General features: G+C 52.8%; 1 protein-coding gene across 1 annotated transcript; it reads left to right on the top strand.

Annotated features, from left to right (window-relative positions):
• Window positions 1–17,125: 17,125 nt before the first annotated feature.
• On the top strand, window positions 17,126–27,051 carry AQP8 (aquaporin 8). Its single transcript, XM_002711852.5, has 6 exons — window positions 17,126–17,284; window positions 17,413–17,660; window positions 22,186–22,312; window positions 23,394–23,608; window positions 25,216–25,350; window positions 26,537–27,051. Exons 1-6 carry the CDS (start codon window positions 17,273–17,275, stop codon window positions 26,583–26,585), a joined length of 786 nt encoding a protein of 261 aa, XP_002711898.2. The 5' UTR covers window positions 17,126–17,272; the 3' UTR covers window positions 26,586–27,051.
• The last annotated feature ends 3 nt before the right edge of the window (window positions 27,052–27,054 follow it).

The raw sequence follows: 27,054 nt of genomic DNA, 5'->3' as shown, positions 1-27,054 counted from the left end.
CAGAAACCCCAGGAGCAAATGCCGGGGGAGAGGGAGTGTAGCAGGCAGGACAGCACCCGGGCTGAGCAAGCGAAGGACCCAGAACACAGGGGATGGCCCAGGCACGGATGCACCCGGCTCCCGCAGGCTTGTTCCACCCTGGGCTCTGTTGCCCTCCGAGTGGCTTCTTCCTCTTCAGATTCATGGCTCATCCTGGTGAGCACGGATGCTGGTGGCTCCAGCTGTGCATCCCCCCCCTCAGCAATCCCGCGGGAAGGGCTCCTCTCCATCCCCCAAATCCCCAGGAAAATTTCCAGAATTGCATGCGGTTGCAGGCTCAGTATCAGGATGGCCCGGGACATGGGACGTCTGATTGGCTGGGCTCCGGTGGCGTGACAAGCTTTGAAAGGGTGGGGGATGGATTGCAGGCGCTGAATGTTGGCAGGGAGGGGTGTCTGTTCTGCCCCGATCCTTTGAACCACCCATGGAAAGTCAAGAGAGCATAAACCAAGGAAGGAGGAACTTGGTCTTGTATGGACAGCCATGCTGATATCCGTTGCAAGGACAGAATGAGACAGAGAATCTAGATTCCTGCTAATGCTGACCCAGGTAGTTGAGTTCTGCTGCCCCATGAGGGAGACCTGGTTTGACTTCCCGGCTCCCAGCTGCCAGCTGCAGTCGCGGTTCAATGCAGCCATTGCAGGCATTTAGGAAGTGAACCAGCCGATGGAAGCTCTATTTCTCTCTCTCTCTCTTTCTCATCTTTCTCTCTTTCTCTCCCTCCCTCTGCCTCTCAAATAAATACATTTATAAAAGAGCGCAGGAGAATGAGAACAAGATAGAGTCTAAGGGAAGCTAATCACTTATACAGGGGGAGAAAAAGGGATTTTGTAATTTTAAGGAAAAAAAGTGACTTTTAAGACTAATGGAGGATCTATTATCACACCATTGTTCCTAGCAGGGTTGTTCCCAATAACCCAAAGGTGGAAACAACCCAGAGGTCTGTCAGCAGAGGAACGGGTAAACAAACAGTGGTATCTCCGTACGGTGGAATATGGTTCACTCATAAAAAGCAATGAAACTCCAAGGCCAACATCATAGCCCAGCGTGTCCAGCTGCCAACTTGCGACTCAGGCGTCCCCCCTCAGAGCACTGGTTCAAGTCTGCTTCCTTTCCAGCTCCCTGCTAATGTGCCTGGGAAGGCAGCGGAGGATGGCCCAAGTGCTTGAGCTCCTGCCACCTCCGTGGGAGACCCGGATGGAGTTCCTGGCTCCTGACTTCAGCCTGGCCCAAACATGACCGTTACAGTCATTTTGGGGGAGTGAACCAGCAGATGCAAGCACTCTCGGCCACCCTGCCTTTCAACTGGATAAATCTTTCAGGAGCAATGAGATTCTGACACATGATACAACATAAACAAACCTTGAGGATGTTATGCTAAATGCAAGAAGCCAGGCAGGAAAGGACAAATGTTGTAAGATTCCACCATGAGTTGTGAAATTCCTAGAGACAGAAAGTGGAATTGTTATGGGGGTGGGGGGAGCTTGGAAAGGGAGAATGGGGAGTCGATGTTCAATGCGTATGGGGTTTCAGTTTTACGAGGTGGAAAGAGTTCTGTAGCTTGATGCTTGCACAGCACTGTCGTGTGCTCAGTGCCACGGAACCTTACAGATGGCTGATGCCTGCATCCTATAGCACTATGCATGGGTCTGAGGCCTGCCTCTGCTTCTGAACCAGCTTCCTGCTAACGTGCACCTGGGAGGCAGCAGGTGAAGGCTGCACCCGTGTGGGAGACCTGGATGGAGTCCCAGACTCCTGGCTGTGGCCTGGCCCAGCCCTGGTTGCTGCAGGCAGTTGAGGAGTGAACCAGTGGATGAAAGATCTCTCCCAGTCTGTCTCTGTCTCTGTTGGCCTCTCTCTGAGTCTTTTTGCCTTTCAAGTAAACAAAAATTTACAAAAAGGCAAATTTATGTGCATTTTATCACAGTAAAAAATGCATGGGGTCTGGGAGGAAGAAGGCCTTTCTTCCCCTGGCCCCCTTGACCATTCCTTTATCTCCTACTTTGCCTGCTGCATTGCTCTGCAAACAGAAGAGGGGAGAGAGAACGTGCTGGACACATCAGGAAGGCCTGTAGGATGCCCCAGGCTGGCTGTGATTCTGGGCTAACACCGAGCTCATCCACCACACAATGCCCCATGCAGCCCTGAACGCCTGGGTCTGTGCGGGGACCTCGGTGTGTGTCACGGAGGCTTGATCAGCACCACGTGGATGTCAGACAGTGGAGCCTTTTCCAGATAGCCCAGATCCCCTTCTGCTCTCAACCAGCTTGGCCTCCGAGAGCAAATGTCCAGACACATTCTTGGTGGCTACAGCTGGAGCCTCCTGACTCCTACACACACACACACACACACACACACACACACACACCTGGGAGTTATCTGGTCTTCCATGTAGGTAGTGCTGGGGGTGAGCCAGACATTCTTGGTGGCTACAACTGGAGCCCCGGGACCTCTACACACACACACACGCACACACACCAGGGAGTCATCCGGTCTTCCATGTAGGTAGTGCTGGGGGTGAGCCAGCCCCAGAAATACACACACACACACACACACACACACACACGAACACCCTTAACCTACACCCTTCCAGCCATCTTCCTGGTATTTGTTAATTTTCAATGAATCACAAGATGTTTACAATGTAAAAATCCACTTCTAAAATTAGCTTCTTGCTCAATATCCTTTAAAGCAAGGGTCATGCAATAAAATTGCCTTGGATTTGACCCTATGTCCGGGATTCCATCTGACAGGGCAGTGACAGGGAGAGGGGTATCAAGACACCCTCCTGTGATCCATTCAGACCTCAACGGACAGGTGTCAATCAGCCAATCGGACACACGGAACAGGCCTTCTGGGGGTTAGAGACAGGGTTCAGGGTGAGGAATGCGTATTGTTTGACAAAATATATTTCACACTAGCCTACTTGAAAACATTTATGGAAAACAGAATGAAAAGATAACTATATTTTAGTGCAAAACATTTTTGAAATTCATGCATAGTTTTATTCATAATACACATTTGTATAAACTTAGATAAATTGAAAGGCAGAGAGAGAGAGAGAGAGAGAGCGCGCGTGTTCCCATCCACTGGTTCCCTCCCCAAATGCCCCCAGAGGAAGTCAAGATCCAGGCATTCAATTCAGGTCTCCCATGTGGGTAGCAGGAAAGCAGCTACGTGAGCTGCCACCCGTCTCTCCCGGGGTATGCATTACCAGGAAGCTGGAGTCAGGAGCTAGAGTCAGGGATTAAGCTCAGGCACTCGGCTGTGCAGTGTGGATGTCTTCATTGGCACCTTAACCCCTAGAGCAACCGCTCACCTCCCTCCCTTTTTTGAAGACCCCCACATATGGTCAGCCTCATTTTGAGAAATAAACAAATATTGGCTATTTTATGTTTCTTGAAAAGCGGGGTCACTTCGATAACCTTGCAATTGATCAGAATCAAAAGTTAAAATCTCCATGTACTGACAACAGTTTTCTTTAAAGACAAAGTCCTAAAGACAAACGCAGAAGGAGTTGAGTTGCTTATCCCTTGGCTGCTTCGAAAGCGTCACACTCCTCCTGCAGGAGTTAGGCTCACTCTAAGAACTCTTTGACCCTGCAGATTAAAACAACCTGAAAGCTTTGCATTGCATTCTTCATAGCATTTCTAGACCCTTATTCCATTATTTTTAAAAGTCTTAGGACCTGGTGTTTAATTTTTTTTTTTTTTTTTTGACAGGCAGAGTGGACAGTGAGAGAGAGAGACAGAGAGAAAGGTCTTCCTTTGCCATTGGTTCACCCTCCAATGGCCGCCGCTGCAGCCGGCGCACCGCGCTGATCCGATGGCAGGAGCCAGGATCCAGGTGCTTTTCCTGGTCTCCCATGGGGTGCAGGGCCCAAGCACCTGGGCCATCCTCCACTGCACTCCCTGGCCATAGCAGAGAGCTGGCCTGGAAGAGGGGCAACCGGGACAGAATCCGGCGCCCTGACCGGGACTAGAACCCGGTGTGCCGGCGCCGCAAGGTGGAGGATTAGCCTATTGAGCCACGGCGCCGGCCCTGGTGTTTAATTTTTAAATATTTTTTCTTTATCCTTTGGTTCCGCTCCCAGTCTTTCCTCCTAGGACTGGGTGAAGATGCTTTCGCTGGGCTTTTGAGGAAAGCATACTTGCCTAATCAAGCTGTGTTACTCCTCTCCTGAAAGAAGTCAGACATTTGAGGGGAGGAGGAAGAGAAGGTTAAGACAAATCTGGAGAAGATCTCTTTCCCAATTTTGCCCAGGGCAGGAATTTCTCTTCCACAAATCCATTTAAACAAACGCCTTAGTCTCCTCCTTATCAGAGGGGACATCTTCCAAGGCTCCCACTGAATGTCCGAAGCCCCAGATTATAGGAGACACTATTTGTATTATATTTCTTCCTATTCATGAGTACCCGTGATAAACTTAACTTATACATTAGACATCCTAAGAGATTAACAATAACAATAGCTGACAATAAAATAGAATACCTATAGTGATGTATGGTAGCAAAAGTTACTTAAAACTTGCAAGCTATTTATTTCTGGAATTTTCCATTTACTGTGTTTGGCCCGCACTTGACTCTGGGAAACTGAATTCCGGGAAAGTGAAGCTGCAGATAAAGGGGTGCTACTGTACCTCCAAATGAGTCCGTCAGAAGATGCTACTGGTTTCTGGTTCCAGATAGCCCAGCCCTTTGGAGCGCTATCCCACCTGTGGAAAGTGCAGTCTTGGAGTGGGTGTTGTGGTGCAGCCAGCTAAGTTGCTGCTCGGGGCACCTGCATCAAGGCTCACCTCTGCTTCTGATTCCAGCGTCCTGTGGATGCACCTGAGAAGTCCAAGTACTTGGTTCCTGCCACCCATGTGCGAGACGGGGATGGAGCTCCTGGCTCAGCCGTTGCTGTTGTAGGCATTTGGGGAGTGAATCGCAGCTCTCTTTCTCTCTCTGTGTCACTCCCTTTCATATAAACACACAAATACATTTTATTTATTTATTTTTTTCAGAAAGTGGCCTTTGGAGTTCACAAACTGATTCGGACCCTACTTCCGCGTGCGCTTTACTGAATTTGAATTTCAGTTTCCTGTTAGCAAAATGGGAATGGCACCACCTCATCAGGTTGACAGGGGGAGTAAACAGAACAGCGTTTGTGAAGGGCTCTACACAGGGCCTATGACTTACCATCTGTTAACCGTAATTGCTACTGATAACCATTTCAGTCACTAGAATAATAAAGCCTTATGCTTTTCTAAAGGTATCTTCTAACTGTGTATGTTTTTATGCTTATATATTAGAGTGAGAAAATGTTATAGTTAACAGCATTGAGATGGAGTTTGGCATTCTCATGTGCCATTAGAGTCACTTATGGATTTCCTCTTGATTATATCTAGAAGTTAAGTTCCTAAGAAATGATTCATTTTATTGCTCCTCTCTCTTTTTTTTTTTTTTGTAAGATTTATTTATTTATTTGAAAGGTGGAGGGCAGGGAGACGGACATGTCCTCTGTCCACCGGTTCACGCACCAGATGGGCTGAGCCAGGCCAAAGCCAGAAGCCAGGAACTCCATCGGGGTCTCCCATGTGAGTGGCAGGAACTCAAGCACTTGGGCCATCATCTGCTGCTTCCCAGACTCACCTGTAAGGAGCTGGATCCAAAGAACAAGTGGCCGGGATTTGAACGGGGATGAGGGCATCTCAAGACACAAGCTTAGCCCACTGCTCCCTAACACACGCCCCTATTTTTAATCTTTTTATTCATGAATAACACACACATAGAAAGCTACACAAGTTGTAGCAGCTCAGTCAACTTTTATGAAGTAGACACACTCATGTACCCAGAATCCATGCCAAGAACACACATGACAGCCCTCGTGTGCAGGTGCCTCCCGAAGTTAATGGTAGGTCCAGTTTCATGTATGTTTTTCACTTTGTAGTCTCCAGAGTGTATGTGTATTCCTTTGTGTCTGGCTAATCTCTCTCTCTCTTTTTCTCTCTTTAGATTTTCCTTATTTGAAAGGCCTAGTTACAGAAAGAGAGGGCAAGAGAGAGATTTTCCATCTGCTGGTACACTCCACAAATGGCCCCAACAGCTGGGGCTTGGCCAAGCCAAAGCCAAAGCCAGGAGCCAGGAGCCAGGAGCTTCGTCCAGGTCTCTCATGTCTGGGTGGGGGCCCAAGCACTTGGACCATCCTCCGCTGGTTTCCCAGGTGCATTAACAAGGAGCTGGATTGGAATTGGATCATTTTCGAATTATCCTATTATGGTTGAGACCTGAAGGGGGAGCTGTTTGCGTGAAAGAGGCAGGTGGTCCAAAGGCTTGAACAGCGGAGTCCTGAGGACACTCGGAGAATCTTTCCTAGCTCAGCTGTTTTCATAATGATGCCCACTCAGACTGTTCCTGGGTTTTTTCTACAATAAAAATGATGAAATCGATGTCCCTGTACATACACTCTCACCTACTAGCATTTTTATTTCTGTAGATTTCCCAATTTGAGGTTTGCTGAGTCTAGCAGTATATGTGTCTAAACATGCCATAAATATTACAAGTCTGTGTTACAAAACATTGTGCCGGTTCCCACTCCTAACAGCAGTGCATGGCTTGCCTATTTCCCTCACTTTTGTCAGCGCTGAGTGTTAATCGGTTAAAGATTGTTTTGCTAATCTAACAGTGAAAATGTTACTTCTGGGGCCGGTGTTGTGATGCAATGGATTAAGCTGCCACCTGTGACGCTGGCAGCCCATATCGGAGTACCGGTTCGAAGCAGCTGCTCCACTTCCAATCCAGCTCCCTGCTGATGAGCCTGGAAGGGCAGCAGATGACGGCCCAAGCCCTTGGGCCCCTGCACCCACATGAAGCTGTGGATGGAAGACTTCTGTCTCTACGTCTCTTTTTCTCTGCCTTTCAAATAAATAAAGAAATGTTTTCAAAGACAAAAAAAAAGAAAAAAAGAAAAATTTTTTAAGAGAGAGGAGAGACGGTGGAGTCGGAGGGAGCGGAGAGCTCTTCCATCCACTGGGTCACTCCCTAAATGGCCTCAACAGCCAGGGCCGTGCCAGGCTGAAGCCAGGAGCCAGGAACTCATGGGCAAGAGGGACCTAAGTATCTGGGCCATCCTCTGTTGCCCTCCCAGGTGCATTAGCTAGGAGTTGGATAGGAGCGGAGTAACCAGGACTCAAAATGGCACTCTGGTATGGGATGCTGGTGTCTCAATTGGTGAGCCAACCCCTTGCCACACAACACCAGTCCCTTTCTGTTTTTTTTTTTAATTGAATAATTAATTTATTTATTTGAAAGGCAGAGTTAAAGGGAGAGAAGGAGATATCTTTCATTCACTGGTTCACTCCCCAAATGGATGCAACAGCCAGGGCTGGGCCAGACCAAAGCTAGGAGCCAGGAGCTGCTTTTGGGTCTCCTACGTCAGTGCAGGGGCCCAAGGACTTGGGCCATCTTCCACTGCTTTCCCAGGCCACAGCAGAGAGCTGGAGTGGGAGTGGAGCAGCTGGGGCTTGAATTATAGCCGATATGGGATGCCGGTGCTGCAGATGGTGGTTTAACCGGCTACGCCACAGTGCCGACCCCCGCCCCCTTCTGTTGTTTTTGAAGTTCTGAAGTTTTTGAGGTTTGTAGTTCTGGCTGTTGGAGACAGGAAATGTCTTTTCATGTTTATTGACCGGTAGAATTTCCTCTTCTGTAGTTATTAAATGTGGATCATAGAGAAAAGGGTTTCTGATGGTTTATATGAAGCACGTTCCAAGTGGCAGGCTCCCAGGAGGTCTTCCATGCGTGGAAGCTGCTTTTACGCCGTCTTCGCTGTTGTTACGCAGAGCAGGTGGCCAAATCATGGCCTGCTGCTGCTGCTGGGACCCAGCTGGCCGCTCCACCTCTGTGCCGCGCCTCTCTGAAACAGCCAAGCTGCCTGGTTAGCGTGCTGAGCTAGACATTGCGGGCCAGAGAGGGAGGTGCTGGTGACTGCTGGGAGCAAGGAAGAGGCTCAGGTTCAAACTAACCCACGGTGGGAAGAGACACAGGTGAAAGCCGGACTCACCTCCAACGGCTACGATGCCCCGGGTTCCAAGTGCGCAGATGCGGAAAGCAATGGTAGAGCTATTTTACCCAGACTCAGGGGTGCGGTTTCCGGAGAGCAGAGAAGTTCTGCTCACGGCTTCTGTGATGGTCCGAAGAACACAAACCTCAGGTTCCGCCTGAATTATTCACAGGGAAAGCCGGCCTCTCTGCCACACTGGGGATGACAGAGCAGCTGAAATGCTCTTTCCTGCATGGACTCCAAGTAAAAGGGCGCGCGCTGTTTTTGCCAGAGGCTCCCCAAACCTTCTTGCTTTATACTCCGCATCGGAGTCAAGAGAAACACCTGCTAGTTCTGTTTACTAAGTAGTGAGCGCCCCCACTCCCCCAAATTTTAATGCTTATGTTCTAACAGCTCAGCAGCCATTTGGGAAAAAAATAGCCCAAGTGCACTAAACACACACACATACAAACCCATTGTACACTCATACAATAACACAGGATTGAAAATAGCATGCTGAGGCTGGCGCCGTGGCTCACTAGGCTAATCCTCTGCCTTGCGGCGCCGTCATACCGGGTTCCAGTCCCGGTCGGGGCGCCGGATTCTGTCCCGGTTGCCCCTCTTCCAGGCCAGCTCTCTGCTGTGGCCAGGGAGTGCAGTGGAGGATGGTCCAAGTGCTTGGGCCCTGCACCCCATGGGAGACCAGGATAAGTACCTGGCTCCTGCCATCGGATCGGCGTGGTGTGCCGGCCGCAGCGCGCTGGCCCCGGCGGCCATTGGAGGGTGAACCAACGGTAAAAGAAGACCTTTTTCTCTGTCTCTCTCTCTCACTGTCCACTCTGCCTGTCAAAAGAAAAAAAGAAAAAAAAAAGAAAAGAAAATAGCATGCTGAATAATACACAGACATTAAATGCACGTTTCATTTGTATTTTGTTCGTTCTTAAGTAACTCATTAAATAACTCAATCTGTGGGTTCTTGAATGACTCTCATTCTTAGAGGCTACAGTGACTTTCCACGGAATGCATGTGCCTTTGGGACACCGCCCCATTTCTCAGTCCTTGGAATTAGCCCGGGCACTGCCGTCCTCATTCCTTCTTCCTCACTGATTTTCTTTTCATCTTTAAAAAAAAATTTTTTTTTTAATTTGATGAGGTGGGTGCTGTAGTGTAGCAGGTTAAACCGCCATCTGCAGTGCCAGCATCCCATAAAGGCACTGGTTCGAGTTCTGGCTGCTCTGCTTCTTCTTTTTTTTTTTTTTTTAAGATTTATTTTTATTTATTTGAAAGACAGAGTTACAGAGAGAGGCAGAGACAGAGAGATCTTCCATTCTCTGGCTCACTCCCCAGATGGCCGCAATGGCTGCGGCTGCACCCTTCTGAAGCCAGGAACCAGGAGCTTCTTCCAGGCCTCCCACATGGGTGCAGGGGCCCAAGGACTTGGGCCATCTTCTACTGCTTTCCTAGGCCATAGCAGAGAGCTGTATCAGAAGAGGAACAGCTGGGACTCGAACCAGCGCCCATATAGGATGCTGGCACTGCAGGCAGTGGCTTTACCTGCTATGCCACAGCGCTGGCCCCTGGCTGCTCCATTTCTGATCCAGCTCCCTGCTAATGTGCCCAGGAAAACAGTGGAGGATGGCCCAGATCCTTGGGCCTCTGCATCCAGGTGGGAGACCCAGTGGCTTCAGATCAGCCCAGCTCTGGTCATTGTAGCCATTTGAGGAGTGAGCCAGTGGATGGAAGACCCCACCCCCAACTGTGCCTTTCAAATAATTAAATAAGTAAACTTTAAAAAAATAAAATTTTATTTGAAAGGCAAAGAGTAGTACAGATATATGGGGGCAGAGGGAGGGAAAAATGGACAGAGAGATCTTCCATTTGCTGGTTCACTCCCCAAATGCCCACAAGAGCCAGGGCTGGGCCAGGTCAAAGTCAGGAGCCAGGAACTCACTCTGGGTGCAGGGACCCCAGCACTTGCACTGCCCCCACCAAGGGTGAGCATTAGCAGGACACTAGAACTGGAAGCAGGTCCAGGACTGAAACCAGTTACTTGGGTATGGGATGTGGGCATCCCAAGCAGCATCTTTTTTTCCTCCTTCAAGATTTATTTATTTATTTGAAAGTCAGAGTTACACAGAGAGAGGAGAGGCAGAGAGAGAGAGAGAGGTCTTCCATCCACTGGTTCACGCCCCAATTGGCCACAACAGCTGGAGCTGCACCGATCCAAGACCAGGAGCCAGCAGCCTCTTCCAGGTCTCCCACGCGAGTGCAGGGGCCCAAGGACTTGGGCCATCTTCTACTGCTTTCCCAGGCCATAGCAGAGAGCTGGATTGTAAGTGGAGCAGCCGGGACTCGAACCAGCACCCGTATCCTAGCACTGCAGGCGGTGGCTTTACCCACTATGCCACAGCGCCGGCCCCAAGCAGCATCTTAAACCCTGCACCGAATGTGCAGCCACTTCCACCTTCACCTTCAGGCGGCACTTGCCTTTTCTCATGACAGCTGCCATAAAACCAGCTTTGCACGGACACAACGTCACCAAAAGGAACAGAGGGGCATCTGATGTTAGACCGTAAATGCTCCTGTGCCCCCCGTAGTGTGAGCGGTGACTGACAGACATCGAGAATCACTGTTTCCTTTGAAAGTTTTAAATACCCATAGCCCCACTGTGAGCTGCCTGTGGCTCCCTGGGGTGCCCTGGCACACGGCCTGGGAGCTGCTGGTTCATTTAACAGGAAATCTGGAGTGGGTGGCCTTGGGTTGGTCTAGCGACTTGGTGATATATCAAGAATCCACCTTTTGGCAAATGGCGACACATTCTTACACTGTCTCTCCATGCAAGAAAGAGGTAGAGGGCCATGTGCCAGGCAATTGCAGAGGGAGAGAGAGAGAGAGAGAGAGAGAGAGAGATCCCATCTGCTGATTCCCTCTCCAAATTCCTGCAACAGTCTGGGCCGGGTGGGGTTGAAGTCGGACAGAAGCAGGGCACCCGATCCAGGTCTTCTACGTGGTGTTGGGAACTCCGCTTGAGCCAGCCCTGCTCTCTCCCAGGATCTGCATTAGCAGGAAGCTGGAGTGAGGTGCTGAAGTCAGAACTTGAGCCCAGGCCCTCCAGTGTGGGACCCAGGGGTCTTAACTGCAAGGCCCAGTGCTGGCGCCATGTCTGGCTTTTGCACTCCTTTTGGGCCTTCTGGTGAATGATGCACAGATGCTCCTGGGTGCAAAGACATCTTTGCATTGCTGTGCAGACAGGGATAAAAATCAGAGGACTTGGTCACGTTCAGTCAGAGTGGGATTGCAAACTTGGGAAGTTTGCCAACTAAACAGTTTCTTTGGAAGACGACATCTCTGGGCTTCCCAGGTCTTTAGTGGTTTAGGGAGGCCAGTACGTTGTATTTGGGAATGGTGGGACGTATAAGAATCCCCCTGTACTGTGAAGAAGTTGTTTTACCTGCATGGCATTGCAGACTTCTCTGGAAAGCCACTGGCTCCGAACCTATGCAGCCCAGCCTTGGCTCTCCAAGGGAGAGGCGTGTCGAGATGACTAATGTCTCGTTGGGTCAGGAGCCATGGAGGCTGTGATACCTGGTCTGTGGTATGAATGCCAGGGAGTTGGCCAAGAGGGCCAAAGAGGACTCCAAACAGAGGGAATGGCATGGGCAGGGAGGGGTGAGGGCGGGTGGCTCATCTGGTGAATTATCTGTGGATCATGTGACAAGAGGTGAATCAGGGGCTGCGACTTGACACCTGTGTGGTGTGGCTAAGGGAGTTTGATTTCGCCCAGAAAGCACGGGAGGCGCTGCAAGATTTGAAGTCCGAGAAGGACTCCATCAGGCTGGGGACCTGCAGCAGCCACCACGTGGCGGGAAACTGCGCGGGGCTCGCACCACGTCTTCTTTCCCTTCCTGCACACACAGCCCCACTGGAGTCTGAGGGGTATTTGTTGTGTCTAGGGGTCACCCAATAGCCACCTTTTGCACAATCCTCTGCCTTTTCTCTTTCCCCTTTTACTGAAGATTCTTGGCCGTGGAACCTGGATCACTGAGTTGCTGCGTGGCAGAGCGCCCGATGTGGACTGACTGTCACGTGAGCAGTGGACCCATCTTTATTTTGCTAAGGCTCAGAGATGTTGGGGTTATCAGAGCAGGAAGCCTGCTGCATGACCAGCCATGCCCATGGCTGCTAGTTTTTTTTTTTTTTTTTTTTTTTTTTTTTTTTTTTTTTGACAGGCAGAGTGGACAGTGAGAGAGAGAGACAGAGAGAAAGGTCTTCCTTTGCCGTTGGTTCACCCTCCAATGGCCGCCGCAGCCGGCGCACTGCGGCTGGCACACTGCGCTGATCCGAAGGCAGGAGCCAGGTGCTTCTCCTGGTCTCCCATGGGGTGCAGGGCCCAAGCACTTGGGCCATCCTCCACTGCACTCCCAGGCCACAGCAGAGAGCTGGCCTGGAAGAGGGGCAACTGGGACAGAATCCAGCGCCCTGACTGGGACTAGAACCCGGTGTGCCAGCGCCGCAAGGCGGAGGATTAGCCTGGTGAGCCGCGGCGCCGGCCTGCTGCTAGTTTTTGAATACTTGCTCTGAATTGGGCAGGTGCCAAGTGAATTGTCTTCCTCCATCCACACAACAACCCTAGGGGGTGGGCTCCACGGTTAGCCTGTTACAGAAACCTGGTGTGGGAAAACTCTCTTTGTTCAAACAGTGGAGGATCCAAGCAGTTTATTACGCCAGCAGGCTCAGCTGGAGTCATTTCCCGAGAACTGAGTAGCAGTCCCAGGTTTCTTACAGTATTCATAGGTTCATCAGCATCATACCTTAGCTGTTACAGCACTGGTGGGTTTAAATTGCAGCCTGTGTGACTTAGGACCACACTGCCAATGGTCGGTGGGTCTGGTATGTTTGTAAAAGAGATACCAGGGGCAGGTTTATTAGGAGAGATTTATGACTGGAGTTGACAGAAGCAGAACTCAGGACGTCTTCCCTCCCTAGCCAAGATGACACTGGGCAGCTGCTGCACTAGCTAACGGCGATCGGCCGCTTTTCAAGGTTTGTGTTGGGAGGAGGGGTCCGCTTTTCTGCCTTTGTCTCTGGTTGTGGCCGTGTTTCCTCTACAAGTCCACTTTTACAGAAAAGGACTCTGAGGCTGCGAGGGCAGATGGTGGGTGAGGGACAGAGCAGTCTGGTCCCCAGCTCTGGACTCAAGGGCCAAGCTGTGTCCTGCTGCCTCCCAGCATTGAAAGAATGGATGCAAACTGGGACGAGGTCAGATTGGGAGGTCTTGCCTAGGAAATGGGGGAATAATAGGTTATTGCAAATGTTAGTCAGGAGTTTGTTAGAAATATCAATTAAGGGTCCAGAGCTGTGGCGTAGAAGGTTAAGCCTCTACCTGCTGTTCCGGCATCCCATATGGATGCAGGTTCGAGTCCTGGCTGCTCCACTTCCAATCCAGCTCCCTGCTAATGTGCCTGGGAAAGCAGTGGAAGATGGTCCTAGTACTCAGACCCCTGCACTCACTTAGGAGCCCCAGAAGAAACTCCCATCTCCTGATTTTGACCTGGCCCAGCCCCAGACATTGTGGCCATTTAGGGAGTGAACCAGCAGATGGAAGATCGCTCTCTCTCTCTCTCTTTCCTTCTCTATCTCTGCCTTTCAAGTAAATAAATAAATCTTTAAAAAAAATTTAATAGGTTGTTATAAATATTAACCATTAGGTTATTGTAGATATGAATAGGTTAGGCCGGCGCCGTGGCTCACTAGGCTAATCCTCCACCTAGCGGCGCCGACACAGCGGGTTCTAGTCCCGGTCGGGGCGCCGGTTTCTTTCCCGGTTGCCCCTCTTCCAGGCCAGCTCTCTTCTGTGGCCCGGGAGTGCAGTGGAGGATGGCCCAAGTGCTTGGGCACTGCACCCCATGGGAGACCAGGAGAAGCACCTGGCTCCTGCCTTCGGATCAGCACAGTGTGCCGGCCACAGCACGCCAGCCGCGGCGGCCATTAGAGGGTGAACCAACAGCAAAAGGAAGACCTTTCTCTCTGTCTCTCTCTCTCACTATCCACTCTGCCTGTAAAAAAAAAAAAAAAAAAGATATGAATAGGCTATTGTAAGTCTTAATATGCTATTGCAAATATTGAGAAGTTATTGTAAATATTAATAGTCCTTAAGGAATGGTTATTTTAAGTATTAACCCTTAGGCTATTATAAATATGAACTAATAGGTTATTGTAAATATTGAGAAGTTATTATAAATATTGTTTCCCTTATGAAATGGAGGAAATAATAGGCTATTATAAATATCCATAGGTTATTGTAAAAATCAATCAATTCTTGTGACCATCACTGAACAGAATGTCGTCATAGATGTCGTCATTGAGAGGACGCATCTGAGGGCGTGGTGCAGGGCCAGCACCTCTGGCTGGTGCAATGAACGCTCTTTGGTGTGTTCCCAGAGACTGGGCAAGAAGTGAGGACGGCCTGGGGAGGAGAGCCCAGCGCGGTTCTGCAAGCAGGCCTGGCGGGACTGGACCTGGCCTGTGCGGGGCGGGGAGGGACCGGGAGGCGGAAGGCCGGCTTGAGAGCATCTCCTACCGCGGGCTGCGATAGGGCGGGGGGCGCGGGGGCGCGGGGGCGCCGGTGGAGAGCGGGTGGGCTTGGAGATAATCAGTCGGCAGCAGGGCCTGAGGCTTCCGGGGCGGGAAGATGCAGGCTCCCCCGCAGACAAAGGCTCGGAAGCCCTTGTCGGAATGCAGGCGCTTGCAGACTAAGGCTTTTGTCCGTGCCGCCACCGCCACCTGGAGCAGCGTCTTCAACTTATTTGTGCCTTGCGTTTATCATCTGAAGACAGAGATAGTAAGTCACAGGACTTGCAAAGTTGTCATAAGAAGATTCAGAGCGCTTAGCTGGCTGTGTAATGAACGGATCATAAAGGGTAGAAATTGCCATTCAGATTCCCTGATCTCTAACACGATGTGTCCATGCAAACAAACCATGGATGACCGCTGTCAGAATCCTGGCCTGTCTTGTTTGCTGCTGCAGCTTTAGCCAGCTCTCAAAAACAGTAATGAGCTCACAGCAGCTATTTAAATATTTGTTGAGGGCCTGATGCTGTGGCCTAGCGGGTAAAGACACCACCTGCAATGCCAGCATCCCATATGAGTCCCGGCTGCTCCACTTCTGATCCAGCTCCCTGTTAATGCACTTGGGAAAGCAGTGGAGGATGGCCCAGGTGCTTGAGCCCCTGCATCCATGTGGGAGACCTAGATGAGGCTTCTGGCTTCTGCATGGCCCTATCCTGGCGGTTTTGGCCATTTGGGGAGTGAACTAGTGGATGGAAGATCTCTCTCTCTCTCTCTCTCTCTCTCTGCCTCTCCTTCTCTATAACTCTGACTTTAAAATAAATAAATAAATCTTAAAACATTTGTTTAAAAAATTGTTGAATGAACCAATAAATAAACCCATCTCGCTGTTTCCCTCCCTTCCCTTCCACCTCCTTCCTTCCAGGAGGTTCTTCTGGGTCTCCCACATGGGCACAGGGGCCCAAGGACTTGAACCATCTTCTACCGCTTTCCCAGGCCATAGCAGAGAGCTGGATTGGAAGTGGAGCAGCCAGGACTTGAACCGGCACCCATATGGGATGCTGTCACTGCAGGCAGTGGCTTTACCCACTAAGCCACAGTGCCAATCCAATTATCTATTAATTGTGTAAAATAATCAGGTTCCTACCACCCAAGTCGGGGACCCAAACTGAGTTCGGGTCCATGGCTCCTGGCCATGGCACTCCACCAAATAAATAAATAATTAAAAAAATGGCAATGGAGTATGATAGCTTAGCCTACAAGCTCCCCACCCCCCACAGTACTAGAATAAAGGTAATATGACATTTGCCATTTTAGCCACTTTGAAGTGGACAGCGTGTGGTTAAGTATATCCCACTGAGAATGCGACCATCAGTGGCATCCCTCTCTAGGCCTTTCCCATCTTCCCAGACAGAACTGTGCCCTCTGAACCCTAACTCCCCGTTCTCCCTTTGCCCTTTGCCCCCCCTGGTACAAGCCACCATCCTCCTTCCCGTATCTGTGAGTCTGACTCCTCCAGGAAGCACATTATGTAAGTGGAAGCACATTATGTAAGCACATTATTTTTTTTTTTGCATGAGCCCAGGGTTATGCAATCAGGTAAGCTGTGTGGTCACGAGATAGCAACATGCCCAGAACTCTACATCCTCATCTGGAGAATGGCCGTGATCATAGACTTGCTGTGAGGTTTAAGTGAGGCGATAGGTCTAAGGTACTTAGCCCAGTACTTGGCATGTAGAAAGTGTCCTTTAAATGGTAGTGACCCTGAACTTCCCTACGGAAATGGGCACAAGTGTTAGGTTTGTTATGTGTCCGGCACCACCCTGAACTTTCTGCATTTATCAACTCATCTTAACCTCACGTTGACTCTGTAGCATTGGCTGTATTACTGTCATCCGCACCTCACCCAGGAGAAGGCCACAGAGAGGTTAAGAAAGGTGCTTCTGGCTGGGCAGCCAGCTCAGAGCGGCGCTGGGATTCAAAGGCAGGCAGCCTGCTTCTAGAGTCCACTTGGCTTTCCCAGTGCACCACGCTGCGTCTTGCTGGTCCCTGCTGCCTCCATCCGTGTGTGTGTGTGTGTGTGTGTGTGTGGTGGGGAGGGGTCGTCCTTCAACTTCATGCTGGTCCCGGGACAGGCTGTCGGGGTGCACGTGGGTGTCCGGGCCCCAGGGAGAAAGGAATGTCTGTGGGAACCATGGAAAAGTCATTGAAGTTGACTTCGCTGTTACTTACCACACAGTTGCACCCCGTGGCGCCTTCCTCGAGCCCATTTTACCTGGACTGCGGGGAGCTGGGCTGCTGGATCTCCAGCGCCTACTGTGTGGCCCCGGATGGTGCCACCATGTCCATGCTTTTGCCCCTCCTTGGCAGAAAGCCCAGCAGTTCTTGGCCACCCCCACCTCCCGCCCTGCCCTGTTGAGATAAAAAAAAAAAAAAAGTTTGCTCTTCTCAGCCTCAGAGCCACCTCCCACCCAAGGCTTTATTGCTTTCTCAACACCCTCGGGAGCCTCTGCAGTTGTTTAAAAGGAGCAGCGCCTGTAGCAGGATCCACAAGCCCTGTCCCGGAGAGACGCCTGTACCGCACAGCAGGTGCAATTTCCCAGCAGCCCTGGCAAGAGCCCAGGCCCTGTACCACCTTACCCCGATGTCTGGCGAGGTGAGCCCACAGCTGCCATCTTCTGTGGCAGCCTGGCAGTGTGTGTGTGGGGGTGGCTAGGGGGTCGGGGCTTCTGTCTGGGCTTGCATCCCACCTCCCGTGTGCATCCTGTGCCTTCCCCCACACAGGCAACCATGAGTCACTCTGAGCTTGGCGACGGCAGGGTGAAGGAGCTGACCCTAGGCAGCAGGTATCGGGAATCCTGGTACGAGCGGTTCGTGCAGCCCTGTCTGGTGGAGCTGTTGGGCTCGGCCCTCTTCATCTTCATCGGGTGCTTGTCGGTCATCGAGAACGGCCCGGACACCGGGCGGCTGCAGCCCGCCCTGGCCCACGGGCTGGCCTTGGGGCTTGTCATCGCCACGCTGGGGAACATCAGGTGAGAGCAGTGCCGAGCCTTCAGCCTGGTGCGGACTGCGGGGGCTGGGAGGTGGGGCACAAAGCTGTTGGCAGGGACCCCTGGACACACATGCAGGGCTGAAGGAGCACCATGGAGAGGTGGTCAACTTCCCGGGGCTCTCTAGTCTGTGAGTCTTGTGGCTTTGGGGCAAATCACTCTCCAAATAGGAATAATCAACATCTTAGCTCATTAAAGTATCACTTAACTGACATGTGAAAATTCTGTATACTTATGGGATACCATGAGATATTTCAAGAATAAGAATTTTAGGAAGGATTTTTTTTTTTCCAAGCCAGAATGCACGGATTGCTGACCAGGTACCAGGTGCTTACTCTAAGCACCGTAAAGCCATCAATCATAGAACCCTGGCAGCCGCCTTGTCGGCTAGGAAAGGCCGTGTAACCTGTCCAAGGTTAAAGGCAAGAAACTGACACAGCCTGGAGTTAAATCCAAGCTGTCTGGCTCCCGTGTCCAATCCCGCATGCTTCGTGGAAGCGGGGCACAGCCCGAGAAGAACTTGGAGGCTGTCGCCTACACAGTCACTAATGACTGCTGTGTGACTGTGACTGTTGGGGCGTGGGGTGAGGGGGGCTTTGGGTAGCGGACACGTGCAGCTGAAGCGAGCAAGGAGTGTTCCCACTTGGTAGACGGGCAGCTGCAGTGGGCGCAGCCCGCAAAGAGGGGAGGTGCTCCCCCTGCTTCATGCTCCTCTGGATGGGAGCTCCTTGGAGGGGGCAGGGGGAGGTCACTGGGTCCTCGGTGAGCCGATGACTTGCATGGGGCACCCGGCAAGGGGATCAAGGCCCCACAGCTGCTCTCTTTTAGTCTCAGGAAACTGAAACAGTGTTGCTGAGAGTGGGAGAGGAACCTTGAACATCTCTGCAAACACCCGAGGGAGGGAGGCTGTGGTCGGGATGCAGGGTACACAGTCTGCGGATCAGAAGGATCCAGGGTGGAATGCAGCCTTTGTCCCATTTTAGCTGGTGGCCAGGGCAAGCTGCTGAACCTCTGAGCACAGCGGTATAAAGGTGGATAATTACAGCAGCTGGGATTCGAATCCTGAGTACTAATTAGATGGGTGCTACCAGGTGCTGTGCACGGATCAATTCATTTGACCTTTGCAACGGCCTTATCAGGTAGGGATCATGGAGGCGACAGGGAGGTTATGTAACTTGCCCAGGTCACACAGGTGCTTGTAGCAGAGCTGGAGCTGGGGTTTGAACCCAGGCCATGTGGTGGGAGAGAAATCTCCTAGGCACTGCACTGTATTGCCTATCTGAAATGCTTTTTTTTTTTTTTTTAAATTTGAAAGGCAGAGATATGTGGGGTTGGAGGAAAGAAAGAGAGAGGTGGAGGGAGGGAGAGATATCTTCTGTCTGCTGGTTCACTCCCCAAATGGCTGCAGGAGCCTGGAACTGCATCTGGGCGTCCCACGTGGGCAGCAAGAGCCCACGTACTTGGGCCCTCATCCACTGCCTTTCCAGGCACATTAGCAGGAAGCTGGATTGGAAATGGAGCAGCTAGAACTCCAAACCGGCACTCTGATATGAGATGCCGGTGCCGCAGGCCGCGGCTTAACCTGCTGCACCACAACGCCAGTCCCTGCAATACCAGCCCTTCATTCTATCATTGAGGTCTTCAGCAAATATTTGTACAGCCTTGACTTTGAGGTTGCTGAATGGATCCAAGATAAGGTCTATAAGGCACCCGGTACAGCTCCTGGTATACAGTAAGCGTTTAATAAATATCTGCTGAGTGATGAGTGAGTGAACTCGGGGAACGTCTTGATCACTTTACTGTTACTGAGTGTGTGGTCACCTGGGAAGCTCGTGTGGCGCTCGAGGCGCACAGCCCCCTCCCGGGGTGGGGTTGGGGGGGCACGCTGAGCATACAGGGTGTAGGGGGTGGAGGCTGAGAGCATCTTTTATTTTGATTTGTTTTGATTTTTTAAGGTATTATTATTTAAAAATTTCCAGATTAACAAGGAATATCTTAACCTGAATATGTATACTTTATGAGAGGAAATATTTGCAAATTATGCATCTGATAAAGGATTAATATCCAAAATATATAAATATTCACATGGAACAGAAAACCTCAAAAACTTAAGAAATTCAATGACAACCTAACAACCAGTTAAGAAATGGGTGAAGGATCTGAATAGACTTTGTGCATTTTTGGCAAATGTTTATTTTTCATTTATTGAAAGAGAGAGAGAGCGAGCGAGAGAGAGAGAGAGAGATCCTCCTTCTCCCCTAAATGCCCGCATCAGCTGGGGCTGGGCCAGGCTGAAGCCAGGAGCCTGGAACTCCATGTGAGTCTCCCACACGTGTGGCAGGAACCCAGGCACTGGGGCCATCGTCATCTGCCTCCCAGGGTGCGTTAGCAGGAAGCTGGATCAGAAGCGGAGTAGCTGGGACTTGATCAGGCGCTCTGATAGGGAGTGTGGATGTCCCAAGCAGTGGCCTAACCAACTGTGCCACAGTGCCCAGCTTGAACAGAAATTGTTTTGAAAAGAAGAAATAAAAATTGCCAAGGAAAACCAAAAAAATGTCCAGTATCACTAGCCATCAGAAATGCAATAAAAAAACATGATGAGGTACATGCCCACTCCTGTTGGGATGGCTGTTCTCAAAAAAGGCAGGATAAAAGCCGGCGAGAATCTGGAGAACAGGGGGTCCTAATGCAGGGCTGGTGGGAATGAGCATTATTACAGCCATTACGGAGCGCAGTGTGCAGGGTCCTCAACAAACTAACGACACATCCATCCTATGACCCAGCTTCTGCTCTGGGAAGCTGTCCAGAGGAAGGGAGATTGGCTTCTGACAGAGGTTCCTGCACTCCCGGGTTTATCGCCCCCCTGTTCACAATAGGCCAGATGCGAGATCAATCTAGGTGCCCATCACAGGGAGCGTGGATAAGAACACACGCTGTGTGGGCACCAAGGAGTACTACTCAGCCACGAAAAGGAACAAAATCCTGACATTCACAGCCGAACGCATGGACACAGAGATCACTGTGCTAAGTGACATAGGCCAGGAACAGAAAGACAGGTACCGTGACAGTTCCCTCCGACGTGGACTTGGAAATTATAGGCTGCAGTGTGACTCCGAGAGGGCTCTGAGTCCCCACCCCTCCACTCCATCTGCAGGCTGGGGGGCCTGGCTGGCCTCTCTTCCTGCCTTGTGAGAGTTTCCCTGTGGGCCTGGGCCCAGCTCCGGCCAGGCAAGGTAGAGCCAGCTGGTCTGGGGGTGTCCGAGCCGAGGTCTCCTGTGCCAGCCTCTGTGTGTCTGTGGGCTCTTAAGATTTAGGGGCGCTGTGGCTGGTGTGTGACACGGGTGGAGGGTCTTTGGGGTCACGTTTCCTCCTCTGGGGGTACCCATGCTTGGGGTTCAGAGAGTTTTAATGGGCCAGCCCCTGACAGTAGTGCCTGTATCAGAGTGTGACTGGGTGGGATATGCCTGGGTGTGCCAGAGGCTTGGGGGCCTCCTGGCTTTGGGCCTGTTCTGGTTGAGGGCTTAGGTGGAAGGGAAGGCTCTTTCCCCATGACCCCTGGAGGGGCCAGTGAACCTGAGTGTGCCCTTTGCCCCTGAGTTCTGGCTTGTCTCACTCCCGTCCAGGTCCCTCCCTGACCTGATGGTGAACTTACGTCCCCACCCAGATCCTCAATGCCATTTCCACCTTGAACTCCTGATCTCATTGTGACACTCGACCCGATTTCAGACCAAAACCAGGATCTTTATTGGCTGAGAGTTCAACCAATCAGCTCCTATTCAGGGCTTGTCTATATTCTTTTAAGACTTATGGTGTTAATTTGAAAGGGAGAGAGAGAGAGAGAGAGAGCCAGAGAGAAAGAAATCTTCTATCTGCTGGTTCATTCCCCAAATGGCTGCAACAGCCAGTGCTGGGCCAGGTTGAAGGCAGGAGCCTGGAACTCCATCCGGGTCTTCCATGGGGGTGGCAGGGGTCCAAGCACTTGAGTCTCCTGTTGCTTTCCCAGGCACATTAGCAGGAAGCTGGGTAGGAAGCTGAGCAGCCGGGACTCAAACTGTGCTCATATGGGATGTCAGTGTCACAAGTGGTGGCTTAATTTGTGCTGTGCCACAAGGCACACCCTGCCTGGCTACTTCTACAGAGAGGCCAGGATTCCTCTCTCTTGGGCTACTAATTTGGAGCCTGGGACCTCAGTGTGACCTGCGGCTCACTGCAGGGAGCTGTGAGGGAGTCTGGACAGCCTAGGGGACGGTATTTCTACATCTTCTGTGGTCCAGGCTGGGGGTACAGGGGCTTCTCCCTTCCCGGCTCTCCCTCACAGCCCTCGTCCCACCACCTGGCACCCCGGGAAACCTGGGAGGGATCGGGTGCCTGTTCCTGCCGGGGTCAGCCCCAGTCTGACCCTGCCTGTGTGAAGCTGGCCTTGGGCTGCGGCTGCGGGGCTGCCAGGGACGGGGTCTCTCACCTTTCACCTTGACCTCATGTCGCCTTCTGCTCTTGCTGCTTCCAGTGGCGGACACTTCAACCCTGCGGTGTCCCTGGCGGCCACGCTGATCGGAGGCCTCAACCTGCTGTTGCTCCTTCCCTACTGGATCTCGCAGCTGTGCGGGGGGCTGATTGGGGCCGCCCTGGCCAAGGTGGGTGCCCCCGACGGGGCTGGGCTGTGGCTTCAGCTCTGATGGTGGGTGTGTCGGGGGAGGTGGGGAGCCGGGACATGTGCAGCTCTTTGCTGGTTTCTCCCAGTGGCATTGGGTGGCCCTGTGCTCCTGGGTGGGTGGGTGGGTGGGGGACCTTCCCAGGGCTTTGGGTGCCTTACAAAAGCACCCAGCTGTGTCCTGATCAAACCCTCCCCTGCTCGGAGCGGGAAGCAGATTCAAGACTTGGCAATTCTCTTCCTGAGCCCGTTTCTGGCTTTGGAGTGGATCTGGGCAGTTCGCAATGCTCGATTCATTTGCTCATTCACTCATTCATTCGGTCACCTGCCCATTCATTCTGCTCACGGCCAGAATTCAGTGTCAGTGTATTCTCTGGTTTGCTGGCCTTTCAACTGAAATACCTTCAATGGCAGTTGCTACTCAGCTTGCATTTGGAATCCTCCCATCCCCGCAGGAAGGCCACAGACTTTGCAAAGCTCTGTGCGTGTTCAGCAGCGATGCAATTTTGTTTAGCAGATCTTGATCCGCGGTTGGGAGGACCCACTGTGTTGTGCTGTCATTGAATCTCCCAGTCCTGAGAGAGCGCCCACTGTGGGCGAGCGAGGAGCTGTCACGACCATCCCCGTTGCATAGCTGGTGGAAGCCAAGGCACGAGCAGCCAGGCAAGCTGCTGCACGCCCACCGTCCTCTCTCTCTAGGAGCTGCACCCATTTCCTGCAGAGTTCATTGGGTTTGCACTCCCTAGGGCTCTCCTTGCTCTGCGGCTGGGGTCCCATGGGGGCCTGGCAATGTGTCCCCTGGCCCTGTGTGAGTGGCATATATGAGTAGGATCTCAAAGAGAGTGGCCCAAGTGACCCAGGAGTCAGGCCCGTAGCCCCCAGAGAACCTGTTGTGTTACCTGCAGATGAGCAAGGCAGCCTTGGTGAGGTCAGCAGCAAACACTGGCGATCCCAGGCAGGGGACCCGGATCTGTCCACGTACAGACTGACCCTGAGGTGGGCGGGAAGCACTTGTAGGGCCCCCTTGCCCTGCTCTGAGGCTGAGCGGCTTTTCCTCCCCGCAGGCCGTGAGTCCGGAGGAGAGGTTTTGGAATGCCACAGGGGCGGCCTTTGTGACGGTCCAGGAGCATGGGCAGGTGGTGAGGGCGCTGGGGGCGGAGATCGTCATGACGACGCTGCTGGCCCTGGCTGTGTGCATGGGCGCCATCAACGAGAAGACGCGAGGCCCCCTGGCCCCGTTCTCCATCGGCTTCTCCGTCGTCGTGGATATCCTGGCGGGGTGAGTGTCCCGCAGAAGGGGGCTGCTGCGTACTGAGCTGGGCTGAGAGTTGGCCCCTGAGGCGGTCAGGCCTGAGGGTGGTGCACACACTCGCTGGGAGGAGCCAGGAAGGGGCTTGCAGCACTGGGCAGACAACAGGGGGTGGTGGGGACTGTGGCATCCGAGGAAGCCACCACGCGTCAGGGCTAGTGTGGGTCTGGGAGGACTTCCTGCTCATTTCTTTGCAGGAGAGTCAGAAATCTGGATTTTTACATAAAATGTTCTCCATTTTTCCGTGGCGTGAATAGGACATTCCTACAGGCTGTGCTCACTCCCTGGGTATGGCTGGGTGAGGTTTTAGCCTGAGACTTACAAACAGCATCCACCCCCTTTGCTTCACTTGGAGCCTCTCAGCAGGCTGGGGAAGGGATCCAGGAGATAAAGTTGAGTCAGGGATTATTTCCTCCCATTTTAAAGATGAGAAAAATGAGGCACAGAGAGGACAGGAGGGATTTAAGGTGATGGGGCCACGGCAAATGAAGTTCCAGACCTGAGGCAGGTGCCCGTATCTGCTGGAATGGACGAGGGAGCTTCTTACCAATGTCCAACACAGAACGGAGTCAGGGCTTTGCTGGGCTAGGGTGGAGGGGTGGGCAGGGCGAGTGATGAGTTACTGCCCTCTAGTGGCATTTGGCTCACTTACAAGACTACTTTTCAAAGACTTGAAATTACTCCCCCAATAGCCACAACACCAGGGCCTGGGCTAGGAGGAAGTCAGGAGCCAGGAGCCCCAGTCACGTCTCCCAAGTAGGTGACAGAATGCTTGAGCCATCCTCCGTGCTTCCCAGATGTGCGAGCATGGAGCTGGATCAGAAGTAGAGTATCTGGAACTTGACCCAGACTCTTGGATGTGGGACGCAGGTGTCCTGAGCAGCTGCTTAGCTCTCTCTCGGCCACACAGCATCCGCCCCACTTACAAAGTCCTTGAATCCTGACTTTGGTTACTGGACACAGGGTCGGGAGAGGCCTGTGGGACCTCCAGCCAGAGTTCAGACAAACCCAGACACGGAACCAGAGAGGGGCCCTTGGAGTGCAGGCCCCACAGAGGAGATTCTGGGTCCCACACTTGGGGTGCAGCAGGGCTGAGTCAGCGCGAGTCTAGACAGCGCCTGCTGTGCGTTAACTGGATACATGAGACATGGGCTCCACTTATGCGTTTTCTCATTCACTGCCCACCACCAATGGGACAGGTCCCTTCACCTCTGTGGAAACAGAGAGTGTAAACAGAGCTCACACAGTGGGACTAGCTCAGCTGGGTCAAGTTCATCAAGTGCTCGACCTTGCTTTATAGACTTGGACCCCTCTCCTCTTCCTGCTGTCACTGCTTAGCCATTCCTTGCTGGCTGTTCTAGAAGTGTGGGGAGTGGCCGACTGTCCACGCAGGGCAGGGAGGAGCCACGCTGTCGCCTCCTATTGCCAACAGCCTCTTCACCTTCTTTGAAATCTACCCAGGAGCCCCTGACCGGGGAGTGGGGTGGGGGATCAGCAAGGGTTTCAGGGTGGGGTGTGACCAGGCCTACGTGGGGGCCTGCCTGGGCGCCTGTGACCACGTGGCTGGGTGTTTGCAGGGGCGCTGTGTCGGGAGCCTGCATGAACCCTGCTCGTGCCTTTGGACCTGCTGTGATGGCCAACCACTGGAGCTTCCACTGGATCTACTGGGTGGGCCCTCTGCTGGGCGGCCTGCTTGTTGGAGTGCTCATCAGGTAGGAGTGTGACCCGCCTGCTGGGCCTGGGGATTCGGCTCCCATGGAGTCCAGGGCTGGAGGGCCAGGCTCTGGCCCGGGTCTGAAGAAAGAAAGAGGGTGCCTTCTTCAGAGGCCAAAACCTGGCTCTATGGGGGGACTTTGGTTGCAAGTGACAGAGCCCCAGCCCAGAAGGGGAGGTTCACTGGTGCTGAGGACAGAGTTCACAGGTAGCACTGGCTTCCTGTAGGCCGGGGTTGGGAACGTCCAGCCCTTGGGCCGTATAAATGGGCCCACGAAATCACCTGGTCTGGTCCCGCTAAGGCAACCCCAGATGGGACTCAAACCTCAGTACGTGCACAGCAGGTTCCCTGTTACGTGGATCATCGTGTGCGGCCTGCCAGCGATGCCTACACATCTAAACGGCCCTCCCCTCCTCCGGGTGCGCATGCTCAGGCAGTGTCCCCAGCAGAGGCCCCGGGCGCTCGGGAACCACCCCAGGCTCGCGTCCCAGCCGCTGAACAAACTCCAGAGGGAAGAGAGAAACAGCTCTAGCAAACGGCCTGCATTTGACGGCCGCTGGCGTGGGCTGGCCCAGCCCGGGGGCGTGGGTGTACCCCAGAATCACTCACTGCAGCCATGGGGGTCAGGCAGTGTCTGGAGCACAAGTCTCACCTTGGGGTACGGTTCAAGGTCAGTCCGATGTGAACAACTGGGAGTAGGACCGAAAGCAGCAGATGGGTATCCCCCAAGGGGCAGCTGTACACCGCCGGGGCGGGGGGCTGTCCACACAGGGAAACCAAGAGGAAGCCTGTTGGGAGGTGCCATTCCTATAAAATGTGCTGGGAGCAGTTCTCCCTCTGCCCGCGTGTCCTCTCTTCTGATACCCAGCTCCCTCTGCTCCTGGGGGCAGGGCTTGGTGTCTGGACTTGCACGGCCTGGGAGGGGACAGGCACCGGGGCGGACCCGTCTGTGAGCACCTGGCGGCCTCTGTCTCAGTGTGTAGCCTTGCTCGCTGTTCTCTGCTGTCAGAGGGCAGCCACGTGACATCTCCCCCTCCCCACGGGCGTCTGGCTGTGGAGGCTGGAAAGGCTCAGGGAGGCCTCTCTGGAGAATTCTGGGCCAGGAGATACATGACGGAGGGCTGGGTCTCTTCCATTAGACCCCACAGGCACAAGGCCACCTTTTTTTTTTTTTTCTTTTGTAGGTTCGTCATTGGAGATGGGAAAACCCGCCTGATCCTCAAGGGACGGTGAAGCGCAGCTGGTGGGATTCCTGCTGTCCCACGTGCCCTCAGCTGCCCCACCCTGGGCTGAGGCCAGCACGGCTTCTGCACTTCCCGCCAGGGCCGAAGCCCACAGCAGAGGCCGAGTCACTTCCACTGGCTCAGGCCCGGCTTCCCGGGCCGTGCCCGCAGCAGGCTCTAGGCTCTGGGAACTCCTTTGGTGCTTGGCAGAGACCTTGGCCTGCGGGAGGTGCTGTCAGCGCTGCCCACAGAGAGATGGAAACAGCACGGCAGGAGGGTTGTTTTCCTGAGAGGGAAGCTCACAGGAGCAGAGCAGCACTTGGAAGACGCGGCTGTCCACGCACATCGGCTCTCCCGCCACCCCCTTTTGCTCTTGTCTTTGTGTTCCTTGAGTCCTGTTCTAGAAGGGCCTTCTGGGGCCCAGCCACCTCCTTGCTTCCCACAATGCCGGTAATAAACTGTCCCGTGTTTCCTAATGT

Source organism: Oryctolagus cuniculus, chromosome 19, assembly GCF_964237555.1.
Source record: "Oryctolagus cuniculus chromosome 19, mOryCun1.1, whole genome shotgun sequence".
NCBI lineage: Eukaryota > Metazoa > Chordata > Mammalia > Lagomorpha > Leporidae > Oryctolagus > Oryctolagus cuniculus.
This window is presented reverse-complemented; position numbering and strand designations above follow the sequence as displayed.

Excerpts from the sequence above, each read along its gene's own strand:
- AQP8 (XM_002711852.5), top strand. Across the intron at positions 17,661-22,185 it reads GCCACGCTGGGGAACATCAG|TGGCGGACACTTCAACCCTG; the intron begins GTGAGAGCAGTG and ends TGCTGCTTCCAG. Across the intron at positions 23,609-25,215 it reads GTCGTGGATATCCTGGCGGG|GGGCGCTGTGTCGGGAGCCT; the intron begins GTGAGTGTCCCG and ends GGGTGTTTGCAG.